Source organism: Rutidosis leptorrhynchoides, chromosome 3 (genome assembly GCF_046630445.1).
Source record: "Rutidosis leptorrhynchoides isolate AG116_Rl617_1_P2 chromosome 3, CSIRO_AGI_Rlap_v1, whole genome shotgun sequence".
Classification (NCBI taxonomy): domain Eukaryota; kingdom Viridiplantae; phylum Streptophyta; class Magnoliopsida; order Asterales; family Asteraceae; genus Rutidosis; species Rutidosis leptorrhynchoides.
In genome coordinates this window covers 482,873,645-482,887,526 of record NC_092335.1, presented here as the reverse complement: position 1 = coordinate 482,887,526, position 13,882 = coordinate 482,873,645, and the positions used below count along the sequence as shown (strand labels likewise).

Genomic DNA, 13,882 nt, shown 5'->3' with positions numbered 1-13,882 from the left:
ATCGGAGACCAAGTCGTGTTAAATACCTTCAAGGCAAAAGTGAGTATATAGTCCCACTTTTAAACTCTAAATATTTCGGGATGAGAATACATGCATTTTATGATTTACGTTATGGACACAAGTGATTAAAAATATATATTCTACGTTGAGTTGTACCACTGGCATACTTCCCTGTAACTTGGTAACTACTATTTACATGCGGTATTGTAAACGCGAATCCTGTTGATAGATCTATCGGGCCTGACAACCCCAACCGGACTGGACGACCAGTATTCAACGGTTGCACAGTACTTCGTTTCGGTGACTACACTTGGTACGGTGTAGTAAGATTTCATAATAAAGGGAATATGTGACGTTGATTAAATGTTAAGTATGGTTATCAAGTGCTCAACAACTTAGAATATTTTATTAAAACATTTATATATGAAATCTTGTGGTCTATATTTATAACGCTGCCGCCATTAAACCTATATCTCACCAACTTTATGTTGACGTTTTAAGCATGTTTATTCTCAGGTGATAACTAAAAGCTTCCGCTGCATCATGTTGAATTTAAACAAGATCTGGAGTATGCATATTTGTGTCAAAAATAAAACTGCATATCGGAGGATTTGTAATGTAAAATATGTTGGAAATCGTATTATTATCATCACATGTAAAGTTTGTAAGGCCAAGATTATCGTTAAACGATAATCATTATTATGTTGTTTAAACCTTGTATTCTAAATAAAAGTTGTGGTTTGTATTGTAAAAACGAATGCAGTTTTCTTTGAAAAATGTCGCATATAGAGGTCAATACCTCGCGATGAAATCATATGTTATTATATTTATCCTTATGGTTTAGGACTGGTTATGACAATATGATATGCATGTCGTTGGAAAGCTGGCGAAAAATTAATAACTTTTCATTTAGAAAGTGTATGATTTCGATGAACGGATTAAAAGATATCGTCAATTGAATTATCTATAATTTTAAAGTATTATTGTTAAAATGATTATTATTATCGTTATCGTTATCGTTATCGTTACCGTTAACGTTATCGTTATCGTTATCGTTATCGTCGTTATCGTCGTTATTATCGTTATTAATATTATTATCTAATAATCAATATTATTATTATTATTATTATTATTATTATTATTATTTTTTTTTTAAATAATTAATATTTTTATCAAACCTATCATTTTATTATTTTTATCATCATTATTATTATTAAAAGTATCATTAATATTAAAACTATCATTTTTATTAAAATTATCATTTTTAATAGAAATATCATTGTTATTATAAAATATCATTATTATTATCATTTTGGTATTATTATTAAAAAATATCATTTTAAATAGAATTATTATTTTTATATAAAAATATTATTATTATTACAGTTAATATTAAAAAGTATCGTTATTATTAAGATTATCATGATTAGAATTACCATTTTTTCATAATTAATATCATCATTAGTAAATATAAATATTGTTATTATTATTATTATTATTTTATTATTAATAAAAATAATTAATATTATTATTATAAAATAGTGCAACTTTACTTATTATTATTATTATCAATATTATTTTATCAAATATGTGAAACAAAGATATTTTCACCATACGTAATATAATTACATTAATAGTACATACTACTATATATTTATGATTTTGAGAAAACTGTATAAATCTTAATACTTGAGATATATAAAAGTATATTTTTTATCATAAATAAACTTTAATATAACTCTTTATTCATTAATAAATGGTTTGTATTATTTACTATAATAAAATCTGATAGATATATTTAAATATATAAAACGACTATATTTATATTATACAATTTTTGGAAGTCATTTTGGTCAAGATGACTTTTGTTGACTTTTGCATATTAGTCTCGAGCATTAGGATTGTGATACACTACGACTTGACCTAAATTGTTAGACAGATATTGACCAACATATAAATATATATATATATATATATATATATATATATATATATATATATATATATATATATATATATATATATATATATATATATACACTTAATATAGGTTCGTGAATCCGAGGTCAACCTTGCACTTGTTCAATGCCATCATATGCATACTTACTACGAAATACAGTATTGTGAGTTTCATTACTCCCTTTTTAAATGCTTTTGCAATATATATTTTTGGGACTGAGAATACATGCGCTGTTTTATAAATGTTTGACGAAATAGACACAAGTACTCGAAAATTACATTCTATGGTTGGATTATCGAATCGAATATCACCCTTTTAGCTTGGTAGCCTAAGAATTAGGGAACAGACACCCTAATTGACGCGAATCCTAAAGGTAAATCTACGGGCACTAATACCCACCATACTGGAAAATGGTATGCTTTAGTACTTCGAGTTTATATTATACAGATGGATTTCTGTTTTGGGGATATTCTATATGCATGATGTTAATGTCAGTTACCAGGTGTTCAATCTATATGAATGATTTTTAAACACTTGCGAGTGTATGATTATTGAATAAAGAAAATCTTGTGGTCTATTAAAATTATGGAAATGATTGATTACGATAAACTAATGAACTCACCAACCTTTTAGTTGACACTTGAAAGCATGTTTATTCTCAGGATTGAAAGAAATCTTCCGCTGTGCATTTACTCGTTTTAAAGGTATTACTTGGAGTCATTCATGGCATATTTCAAAAGACGTTGCATTCAAGATTGTTGAGTTCAATAAAGATTATTATTAAGTAAATGACATATTAGGTCATTTATAGTTTGGATTTTATGAAATGGTATGTATGCCTGTCAACTTTCGATGAAATGAAAGTTTGTCTTTTAAAACGAATGCAATGTTTGTAAAAATGCATCATATAGAGGTCAAATACCTCGCAATGTAACCATATGTTATTGTATTCGTCCTTATGGATTAGGACGGGTCACTTCAAATACACTATGTAATTGAACTAAAATCAGATCTAAGATAATTAGGGTTATCAATTATACCTTAGAATCACAAATTGCAAGTACTGTCGCGTAGAGGATGAAGAAAGCAACAACTTTAATGCACGAGACTTGTTCTAATTTTGAGTTTTGAGTGGTGTTCTTGTGGGGATGGTGATCGACGATGAGGATGATGATGGGAGGCTGTAAATTTCGTGGCTCTAGGGTAGGGGAAGTGAGTAAGTGTGTTTTTCTATTTAGGGATTTTAAGGGTTAGCTTTGGGGCCTAACTACAACCCATTAAGCAAACTAGTGAACAAAAAAGTCCAACAAGGGAGGCTTGGGGTGGATTTCGGCCACGAGGGTCCAAGAGGAAGTCCATGGGCTGAATTTAACAAATTAGTACATTCATAGCGTAGCCCGTTAGGTGTCGTTGGCCGAAAATGCAAACTGGAACGTTAACTGAGCGTTTTAGCGAATCTTACGCGTTTTAAATTCTTAAAACTTCTAATAAATTAAAAGTATTCTTAAAACATAAGAATTACATAAAATAATTATTAAAAGTGAAATACAATTCGTTTCGTTATTTTCTTGTATGCGCGCGGTCTGTTTCGAGTGCCGTTAACCGTACTGGGTCTCCGGAACGTTAGCTAGTCGTTGAAACGAATTCACCGGGTTTAATTTACTAAATAATTAATAAATTAAATAAGTTTTTCATAAAGTCAATAATTATTAGAAATAATTATTTTATCGTTTTTCTGAGTTCCGTAAACTGAAAAGCTTTCTAGGCAATTAACTTAATCGTAACGTTTTCTAGTTATTTCGTTATCCGAAACAAGTTCATAAATTAATATAACATATTAATCCAAGTAATCCAATAGGATCAATTATGCATTTAAATCTATTAAACACATAAAGTTCTAAGTAATCACCGTTAAATATTTAACGGACAAGTAACTATAGTAACGAAAAAAGTCGGGTTGTTACAGAGTATGCTGGTGCACCAGTACTTGACATTGATGTTGAACTTGAGAAGAAGAAAAAGAGAACTGGCACTGGCTCAACTTTTACTATAAGAGAACCAATCATATTGCCAAAAGAACTTCCTAAGTTTAAAATTGAAGATCTCAAAGAACTCTTTAACCTGCCGCCCGTGAAGGAATGGGAAGAAGACTGTTTCAATTAGAACTTTTAAATCTGGTGATCTTGTAACTGTAATAGTATACATTTGTAATGAATGTACTTTGATTATTAACGTATATTAATGAGTTTATCTTTAAAAGTATATCAGTTTAATATATATAGATAACTCAACTAATGATCCCCGAAAATTGAACTAAAAGGGATAAAATAATTGATTATTGATTATTTCTCTAAGTCCTTTTACTGTTGAGTCATAGTGTTTGTTTTTCATGCTTATGTTTTGTCATCATCAAATAGAGGGAGATTGTTGAGTCATATATGTAATTAAGGATTTAATTATGATAAAAAGTAGTCATTAACACTAATTGTAATGTGCGACCAACAGTAGCTCATGTAAATTGTTCTAAGTACAAACCAGTAGTGTAGTCCTAATGTTGTAAGTTTGTTGCCTTAACTATCAGCACAATACAGTTTACGGAGAAGGGTTCTTCGTAACCAGCAAAAGGTTGTATGCTAACCAGCAGAAGACTATAAAAGAACCAGCAGCAGAAGAAGAAACAACACAAAACACTTGGAAAAATTATGATGTTCAGAAGCATAATTGTTTTCTATGTTGTCCACATCAAAGCATAGCTACGCAACTGATATCGAAGACGAAGTCAAAGAGAAAAGGACAAAAGTCGGCAGTTGACAAGTGACCTTACAAGACAACGTGGAATGTAGAGGTATGACCCATGCGCAGTTCATGGTTATGTCTAATGTCAGCGCCTTGAGAATCCAACATTCTATTTGTGTATTCAAATAGTAGGTCCGCCTAATTTGGGCAGTTCTAGAAATAGCTTATAAACAAATGAGAGTCACATGCTCTCTTACGAACTTGCCGACTGAAGTACAAACATCCTTTAAACCAGCGGACAAAAGAGTCTTTACCAGGTTAACATAGTCTTTATAAATAGATAACTCCACTTACGTTTTATTTAGTGGTGTGGGATATTAAGTAATCTGTAGTCTTGTATATGCTTAAGAGTTTTCTAAAGCTATCAAGACGTAATCTGCGTCAACATACTATCTATTCTGCTATAAGATAATAGTTATTTTCTGAGATTATATCAATAAAAGAATAAATTGAAAATTACTTTGACACTGATTTAATTATTTGCTTGATTGTTAAAACATTTTAATTGGTAAAAAAGTTGTATTCACCCCTCTACAATATTTCATGTTGTTAAAAATCGGGACCAGCAATGTGATTGTATGTTGAAAGTGTATATAAGTGTCTAGTTAAAAGTTCTAATATGAGTGTTGGTTTAGGTTGTTTAAATATAAGTATTTTAGTGTATTTTATTTAAAAAATAAAAATAAAAAGTAAATTAAATATAGGCATTGACCTCTTCATAGGGATGTCACCCGCAGGCGATGGGCACGGGTCCTTGGTATCCATGACCTGCCCAACATGATTTTTTTTACTAGCGGGTACCCGTTTACCCGCCAACGGGTAAACTTTTCTGCCTGTACTCGCGACGCGCGAGTAAACTTGCGGGTTTATAAAATTGTACACTTTAATTAATTTTTAGTAACGGATACCCATTACAGCGGGTTTTACCCGCGAATAATTATAAAAATACATTAAAAAGTTAATTTATATAATATATAATTAAGTATATGTATGCGGGTAAACGGGTATACCCGCGGGTAGCTCAAACGGACATCATGGATTCACGGGTCGCGTTTACCCGCGACGGGTATGAAATACCCGCGACCCGCCAACGAGCAAAAAAATTTACCGACTCGTGCCCATGGGTACATTTTTTCATAAATACCTGCCCGTCACGGACACGGGTACCCGCGGGTTACGGTTTTTTTTTTGCACATTGCCATCCCTACTTCGTTAACATCATTTTAGTCGTTTGAAATGAAATATTTTGATAAAAAAATTCTCGTGCTCAGCTATGGTATGGGAGGTAAAAAACAAGGACGAGATACGTTAACACGTCTAGGACAAGCCAAAACATCTTCAATGTCATCGGCTTCTTCGAATGTGTGTCTAAGACCATTCACAGCGGTAGCGTGAAAGGAGCTTCCTTCTCCAAGCCGTTGAAACACTCCAATGTTAGCAAGTTTCTTTACCAAGCCGTTGAAATGATCGTCTTTCGAAAAATCAATGTTGAGAATATTGAATCACGGAGCTCAAGCATTTTGTTGTTGTACACAATGCATTATGAGGGGTACATTGTATTAGTTAATTAATTTAAGTGAATCCATTTAATGGTAAAGGAGTATGTCATGGATATTAGTGAGTGCGATGAGTTAAGTAAAAGAAAGAAACTGATGAGATGATGCTGATATGATAGCAATGTGGTTCTATATCACATGTGACAACCATCAGTAATGGTATGAGAATAGTATAGTAACTATTGACACTATTAAACAGATTTAGTGGTACGATGAATTTTGGATCTTCTCTAAATAAAATATTTTAGATACTCGTTGTCTCTTATATCGCGCACCTTCTTTTTTGTTGGATAAGTACAGACTTCACAGTCGACTGGAAATTTATCTCAATCTCGCGCACACACACTAACACTAACACAGTCTCTTTCACACTCGCTGCTATACATGCGTGTAATTATATATATGCTATTTGTGCTTTGTAGATTATATTAGGTATGTTGAGGTTGAAATCAAAGCTTTTTAACAAGAACAGCTTAACATCAATCGCAATTACTTCATCATCATCGTCTAAAACCTGTCACAATCATTATACACCACTTAGACAGCCGCCGCACCTTGATCGATCAAACTATTTCAAAAAGTTAGGGTTTTTAGGGTTTCGGCAGAACCGGTATAAATGGGAAGGAAGTTCAGATAAGTATGATCAAATTAAAGCTCAAGTGAATTGTCCTAGATGTGCTCATCTGATGACTTTACTGTTTTCAAACAGGCCGTTATCAATCACTTCAGATTTTGGTGTTTATCATGCTCTTAATATGTGCCCTAATTGCAGAACTGCTTATTATTTTAGGCCGTTTAAGTTGGAGCCTCAATTACAGGGAAATTTTATTGAGATTGGTAAGGTTAAAGAGGATAATGAAAATGGTAAAGTTGGTGGTGTTAAAATGTGGGAGAAATTACGGTCTTATGGCGGTGGGGATACGGTTGATGGCGGTGTTGGGGTGGTGGAGGAATTAGGGAAGAGTGAAGAGGATAAGACTGGGTGGTGGGGCGGGTCGAAATTAGGGTTTAGTTTGCCTACACCTAAGGAGATATGCAAAGGTCTTGATGACTTCGTTATCGGACAAGAACAAGCGAAAAAGGTTTGTGCTTGATAGTAATTTGTGCATAAGTGTTGTTTGGAATTACTTATTTTAATTTTTTTGTAGCAACTTGCTAATTATAAGTGCTTATACATTCTAAATTGAAGTACTTGAGAATGCAATTCAAAACATATGTGTGTGATCAAAAATGGTTTAGGGTTTATGGTTTACTTGTGTGTGTGAGTAAATGGATACCGGTAAGGAATGTAATACTTGCTTATGATTACATTTTTATTGTATGTAGTTTTAGTATGTGTGTAGTTGTTTTATGAAACAACAAACACACAGACCTTTTTTGTCCACGACGAGACTCGAACTCTGAGTTCCATTGATACCGCTAGGCCCAGAAGCCCTTTGATTGTAGTTAGTTGTTAATTTGGTTACTTGAGCTAACCCTAAATATGCTTATATTTCTTTTTTGTTAATTTGGTTAATTTAGTTTTAGTATGTGTGTTGTTGTTTTATGAAACAACAAACACACTACCTTTTTTGTCCACGACGAGACTCGAACTCTGAGTTCCGTTGATACCGCTAGGCCCAGAAGCCCTTTGATTGTAGTTAGTTGTTAAGTTGGTTACTTGAGCTAACCCTAAATATGCTTATATTTCTTTGTTTAATGGAGCAAATGTTTGGAATGCTTATGCAAATTGTGTCAATCTGACAGGTGCTTTCAGTTGCTGTTTACAACCACTACAAAAGAATATATCATTCCTCTATGCATTCAAAGTGAGTCTTGTAATCTTGGCAAATAATTATTATTGATATGAATTTGGCATTTTATAGTGCAAAGGAAAGCACTATACACAGAAATTAAATTAGTAGCACTTAGTATGGTTCGAATGCATGAGTTGTCACTAGATGACTCTGATTCATACATATTATTGTGTTTGTTATATATACATATATATATATATATATATATATATATATATATATATATATATATATATATATATATATATATATATATATATATATATATATATATATATATATATATATATATATATATATATATGTATTATGTATATATATGTATATATATGTATATATATATATATATATATATATATGTATGTATATATGTATATATAACCATTTTAGGGCTTTTGCTGACCAATGATCTTATCTCCTAATTCCATGGCATCAAGAAGTGAGTGTGCTACCGGTTCGGACACCTTATCAGAAAACAACGAGGTTGATCATGTGGAGTTAGAGAAGAGCAATGTTCTATTAATGGGTCCCACTGGATCAGGTTATCACTTTTTTTTAATGTTCATTTATTGCAGTTGTGTTCAAAGTTCTTGTTTTTTTTTTCCTTTCTTTTTCTTATTTCTATATGCTTTTGTTCTGATTATTGTATCATTAATTTGACTGAAAGGACAGGAAAAACGTTACTTGCAAAGACCTTAGCTCGGGTTGTGAATGTGCCTTTTGTCATTGCTGATGCTACTACATTAACACAGGCAGGTTTGATATAAGTTTTACCTTTAATCAACACAAAATAGCATTTGACGAATGTGATTTCCTCATAATGTTGATTTGTATTAATTACTATTTGGTGCTCTTTCAAATAAACGTGTGTTATATTTCAGAATTTGTTTTTTGCTTTATTTTTTATTTTCAGAATGTTGTTATCAAGTTTCTTGTTATTTCATGTCACTGATGTGGGTCCCTTTTTCTCTCGTTCCTTTTGTAGGCAGGTTATGTTGGAGAAGACGTGGAATCAATATTATATAAGCTTCTTGTGGTAACTATATTTATATATTTTTTTTTTTGTGAATTTACGTATGTAATATGTGAGGATATAACTATTAATGCATTACTATGGCACACTTTGTTTGTGCATAACAGTTTATAGGTATTTGTGGTGTGTGTATACATGTTAATCATTTATCGTATTTGGTTGTAGGCTGCTGACTTCAACGTTGAAGCGGCTCAGCAAGGAATTGTGTACGTAGATGAAGTTGATAAGATTACTAAAAAGGTGTGCGGTCTTTAGGGTTTATGGAATGAGAAATGAATGTATTTTTATATATTTTTTTTATGAATAAATATATTAAATCATTCATCGTTTATGCAGGCTGAAAGTTTAAATATGGGAAGAGATGTGTCTGGAGAGGGTGTTCAACAAGCATTGCTTAAAATGCTTGAAGGAACTGTGAGTACTGTTTATGGCTAACTAGCCCCATACCCCATACGTCAATACTTAATTTATTTGCATATGGTTTTAAATATTTATGATTTTTAATTTCAGATTGTTAATGTTCCTGATAATCGAGCTCGAAAGCAGCCTCAAGGTGATGGTATTCAGGTTTGACCTTAATTCTTATTACCATGTTGATTATCTTCATTGTTTTTAGTGATATAAGAATCTAAATGATATATTATTACGAGTAATATACTTGCATCTCATGTATAGTTGATGTCAAGGTTGCAAAAATCGCTACTCGGGTACTCGGTCGTGACTTTTTAGGGAGTACTCGGCAACTCGGGGAGTACTCGGATGTTGATTACGTTTGACTTTGACAGATTTTGACCGAGTTTTGACCAAGTTTGACTGATTTTCCGAGTAATCCCTATTGACCGATTTTCTGAGTAATCCCGAGTTTTGGCTGAGTTTTGACGGAGTTTGACCAAGTTTGACCGAGTACTTTCCGACTACTCGCCGAGCTCTGCAACACTGGTTGATGTTCACATTGTTTGCAAATGTTTTTCAGGTGGATACAAAAGATATCCTTTTTATATGTGGTGGGGCATTTGTTGATATGGAGAAAACCATATCTGAGAGGTATTATATATTTGCTTTCATTTTAATATATTTTTAATTTTAATATAATTGATCGATAAACACTTGACTGACTGACTCTTAGAGCCTAAATTAAATTTCAAGCAGGATTTAAAACCCATGGAAATTTGATTCTACCATTTTCATGGCGGCTATTATTATTTTTATTTTAGTATTTTTATTCTTTTTTTTAAAAAGTTTCCTACGTAAAGGCCGGAGGTCCTCTCGGAAGCAATCTCTTTATCCGTCGAATAAAGAGAGGGATGACTTTCTCTACTCTCGAGAGTATTTCACTCTGGGTGGAGAAATGACTTGTCTTTATTCTCGGATAGGGGAAGGATTGTCTACATCTTACCTCCCCTATACCCCACTTATGTGGGATTGGGTTTTGTTGTTGTTGTTGTTGTTGTTGTTGATCGATAAACACTTGGCTGCTTTTTAATCAGGCGACAAGATTCGTCTATTGGGTTTGGTGCACCAGTGAGAACTAATATGAGGGGTAGTGGATTAACTAACGCTGTCGTTACATCCTCATTGTTAGAATCCGTAAGAAGCAATTTAAACTCTAGATGTTTATTCTTTTCACAGTTTGAACATTTAAATACTTCTTGCTTGTAAACTTGAAAACTGCATTAAATTTCAGGTAGAAAGTGCGGATCTTGTTGCGTATGGTTTGATACCCGAATTTGTTGGTCGATTTCCTATTTTAGTTAGTTCATCTGCACTAGATGAAGACCAACTTCTACAGGTTCGTATTTTTAGATCACTTTGTAACCTTTTATGTTACTGTTTTGCATTAAAATCACGTTTTCATTTTTGACAGGTTTTAACGGAGCCCAAAAATGCTCTTGGGAAGCAGTACAAAAGGATGTTTGCCATGAACAATGTAAACACTTTGTTTAACCAGGGTTGTAATAATCTTGTTGTAATTTTAACTAAATCATACTTGTATCAACTAATGTTTCTTCGTCACTCCACATTTCAATTCAGGTTAAGTTACATTTTACTGATACTGCACTAAGATTAATTGCAAAGAAAGCAATTGCTAAGAATACTGGTGCACGTGGTCTAAGAGCCATATTAGAAGACGTTCTCGTGGATTCCATGTTTGAGGTAACTTGACACACCACTCAACTTTGACTTTGACCGACTCGGACCGACTATGACCGACTTTTTACCGTTGACCAACTTTTAAGTCGTTTTTTGGGTGAGTAGGGACGGGCTAGTCCCCGACCGACGTGTCGGGCGACTTTTACAATCGTGGTTTTAACATTCAAACACTCGCACCTTGCAGGTTCCGGATCCTCCTTGCCAAGGGACGGATTCCGTTGATGCGGTTTTGGTTGATGAAGAGGCGATAGGATCAGTAGACAAACCGGGGACTGGTGCTAAGATTCTTTATGGAAACGATGCTTTAGAACGATATCTAAACAATCTAGATACAACAGATCCAGTGGTATGCATTCTTGTATACTTGTACCGCGTGCTTTAAATTTGTTTTTTTTTACCTGTGTACATCTGTTACTTATACCATTCATTCTCAAACCACACATGAACTTGAGCGCTCCCTCACTAAATTAATTAGTGTCGGTATGAATTGTAGGAAGTTACAAGAGTGAACAAGGATGGTGTGGAAGGAGAAATGGAGGTTCCATCAAGAACTGTGAGTTTGTAAAGACATGATGATGATGATGATGATGATGATGATGATATATGGGTTTTATATTCGCTCTGTATACATTTTGAAACTAATGTTTCTAGTGTGTTGTCACATGATTTATAACAACAATAATAATAAGTTTCAAAGTGTTACTCACCTCCTTTAATCTTTCCACCTACTATTAAGCTTAATAATCATAAGAATGTGAACAAGCTCTTAAACAACTGAGTGTCAAATACCCCAATCAAGCAATATGGATCTGGTTATTGTAGTAATTAGAAGGTGAAATTTTGATCTGTGAGTTGAGTTTTTTAATCTAACCAGCAAAATAGATTATAAAGCTACAAAGATTCAAATGGATCGTATACCGGTCTTATAGTAATATTCTTTACACAAAGTCTTATTACTGTGATGACATATTAATGTTAATTATTATTTATACGGAATATTTAATTTAAGAGTAATATTTTCATATTTTTTGAAATGTGATAACAAGAGAAATAATTTTTGGAATGTGTTAACAAGAAAAATACGGAATATATCTTTTAAAGTCACTAGTCATTTGTTAGTAAATATGTATGAGGGTGTTTTGGGTCCAACAAAAAGTGCATTCCTCAAGTTGGTTGGGTAGGCCCGGTCCTATCCAGTTCCTTCTCAGCATTTTATGTCCAGAAATACAGAAATGGTCAACCAATGAGTTCACGACCTATTGGTCCCACGACCTTTTTGCAAAGATATTCGGTTTTGTGCACAAAATAAGTACCCCGGGGTTCCAATCTCGTTCTCAAACGTCGTCTTACTGGTAGGTCACATGTAAGGCATCAGACTATCCAGTAAATACGGCTAGAATTTGAAGAACAAAACTTTTTGCACATAAGGCTATCTAATAGTGACCGTATAAGTATAACCTTTCAAGTTCTTACATAATTTCCATTGTATACTCGTTAACGGATCCCCCACCAAGGAATTCTCACTAGGAAGAGGTATCCGGCAAGGTGATCCACTCTCCCCATTTCTCTTCATTCTTGCCGCGGAAGGTCTAAACATCCTTACAAAAGCAGCAAACGAAAAAGGTCTCTTTAATGGAGTGGAAATTGGAAACGATAAAGTCAAAATATCTCATCTCCAATATGCCGATGATACTATTTTCTTAGGTGAATGGAGCCGCGAAAACCTCCTAAACCTCCAAAAACTTCTTAAGTGTTTTGAATTAGCTTCGGGATTGAAGGTTAACTACCATAAAAGTTGTCTCTATGGTATTGGGGTAAGTGTCGATGAATCAAAACTTATGGCATGTAGCATGGGATGTCAAGTTGGTACTTTTCCCTTCACGTACCTTGGCCTTCCTATTGGTGCAAAAATGAACAAACTAAGTACTTGGAATCCGGTGATTGAAAAAATAAAATCCAAACTTTCTAGTTGGAAAATGCGTTCGATGTCGTTTGGGGGAAGAATGGTGCTCATCAAATCGATCTTAAATAGCCTTCCATTGTATTATTTCTCGCTCTTTCGTGCCCCGTCGAGTGTGCTAAAAATACTTGAGAGTGTGAGGAGAATGTTTTTTTGGGGCGGGTCTGAAATAAACTCAAAAATTTCATGGGTAAAATGGTCCAAGGTTGTATCCTCCTATGAAAATGGGGGGCTAAACTTCGGACTTTTAAAGAGCAAAAATCTTGCATTATTGGGAAAGTGGTGGTGGAGGTTCCATACCGAAACCGAATCACTTTGGGTTAAATTAATTCGTAGTGTTTATGGTTCAAGTGGCGGTTTGGATTTAGAGAGTGAAGCACTTCATTCTTTAAAGCCAACCACTTGGAAGAATATTATTTTGGCAGGTACATTAATTCAAGATTGTGGCATCAACTTCATATCCTCATTCCAATGTTCGGTTAGCAGCGAATCAAGCAGTGAATTCTGGCAGTCGAAATGGATGAATGGATGCAGATTGAGTGCTGTTTTTCCGCGTCTGTACATGCTAGAAGTATCGAAGCAAGTCAGCATCAAAAACAGGATTGAAGTATCCGGATCAGGCGCTGTTTT

At 33.5% G+C, this 13,882-nt stretch overlaps 1 protein-coding gene across 2 annotated transcripts; it reads left to right on the top strand.

Annotated features, from left to right (window-relative positions):
• Positions 1 to 6,560: 6,560 nt before the first annotated feature.
• LOC139898160 (CLP protease regulatory subunit CLPX1, mitochondrial-like) lies at positions 6,561 to 12,000 on the top strand. Of its 2 annotated transcripts, none has more exons than XM_071880878.1 (15): positions 6,561 to 7,394; positions 8,059 to 8,120; positions 8,549 to 8,649; positions 8,781 to 8,864; positions 9,098 to 9,144; positions 9,307 to 9,381; positions 9,478 to 9,555; positions 9,652 to 9,708; positions 10,115 to 10,185; positions 10,629 to 10,728; positions 10,826 to 10,930; positions 11,006 to 11,068; positions 11,173 to 11,295; positions 11,477 to 11,638; positions 11,786 to 12,000. In XM_071880878.1, the coding sequence occupies exons 1-15, from the start codon at positions 6,747 to 6,749 to the stop codon at positions 11,855 to 11,857; spliced, it is 1,848 nt and encodes a 615-aa protein (XP_071736979.1). In that variant the 5' UTR covers positions 6,561 to 6,746; the 3' UTR covers positions 11,858 to 12,000. The 2 variants fall into 2 exon arrangements, with proteins under 2 accessions (XP_071736979.1, XP_071736978.1); XM_071880877.1 differs by having other exon boundaries at positions 8,546 to 8,649.
• Positions 12,001 to 13,882: the final 1,882 nt, after the last annotated feature.

Bases quoted from the DNA above. Each gene is read 5' to 3' on its own strand.
- LOC139898160 (XM_071880877.1), top strand. From the start codon at position 6,747: ATGTTGAGGTTGAAATCAAAGCTTTTTAACAAGAACAGCTTAACATCA. The intron at 8,650-8,780 runs GTTATCACTTTT...CTGAAAGGACAG, and splicing joins AATGGGTCCCACTGGATCAG to GAAAAACGTTACTTGCAAAG. The intron at 11,639-11,785 runs GTATGCATTCTT...TATGAATTGTAG, and splicing joins TAGATACAACAGATCCAGTG to GAAGTTACAAGAGTGAACAA.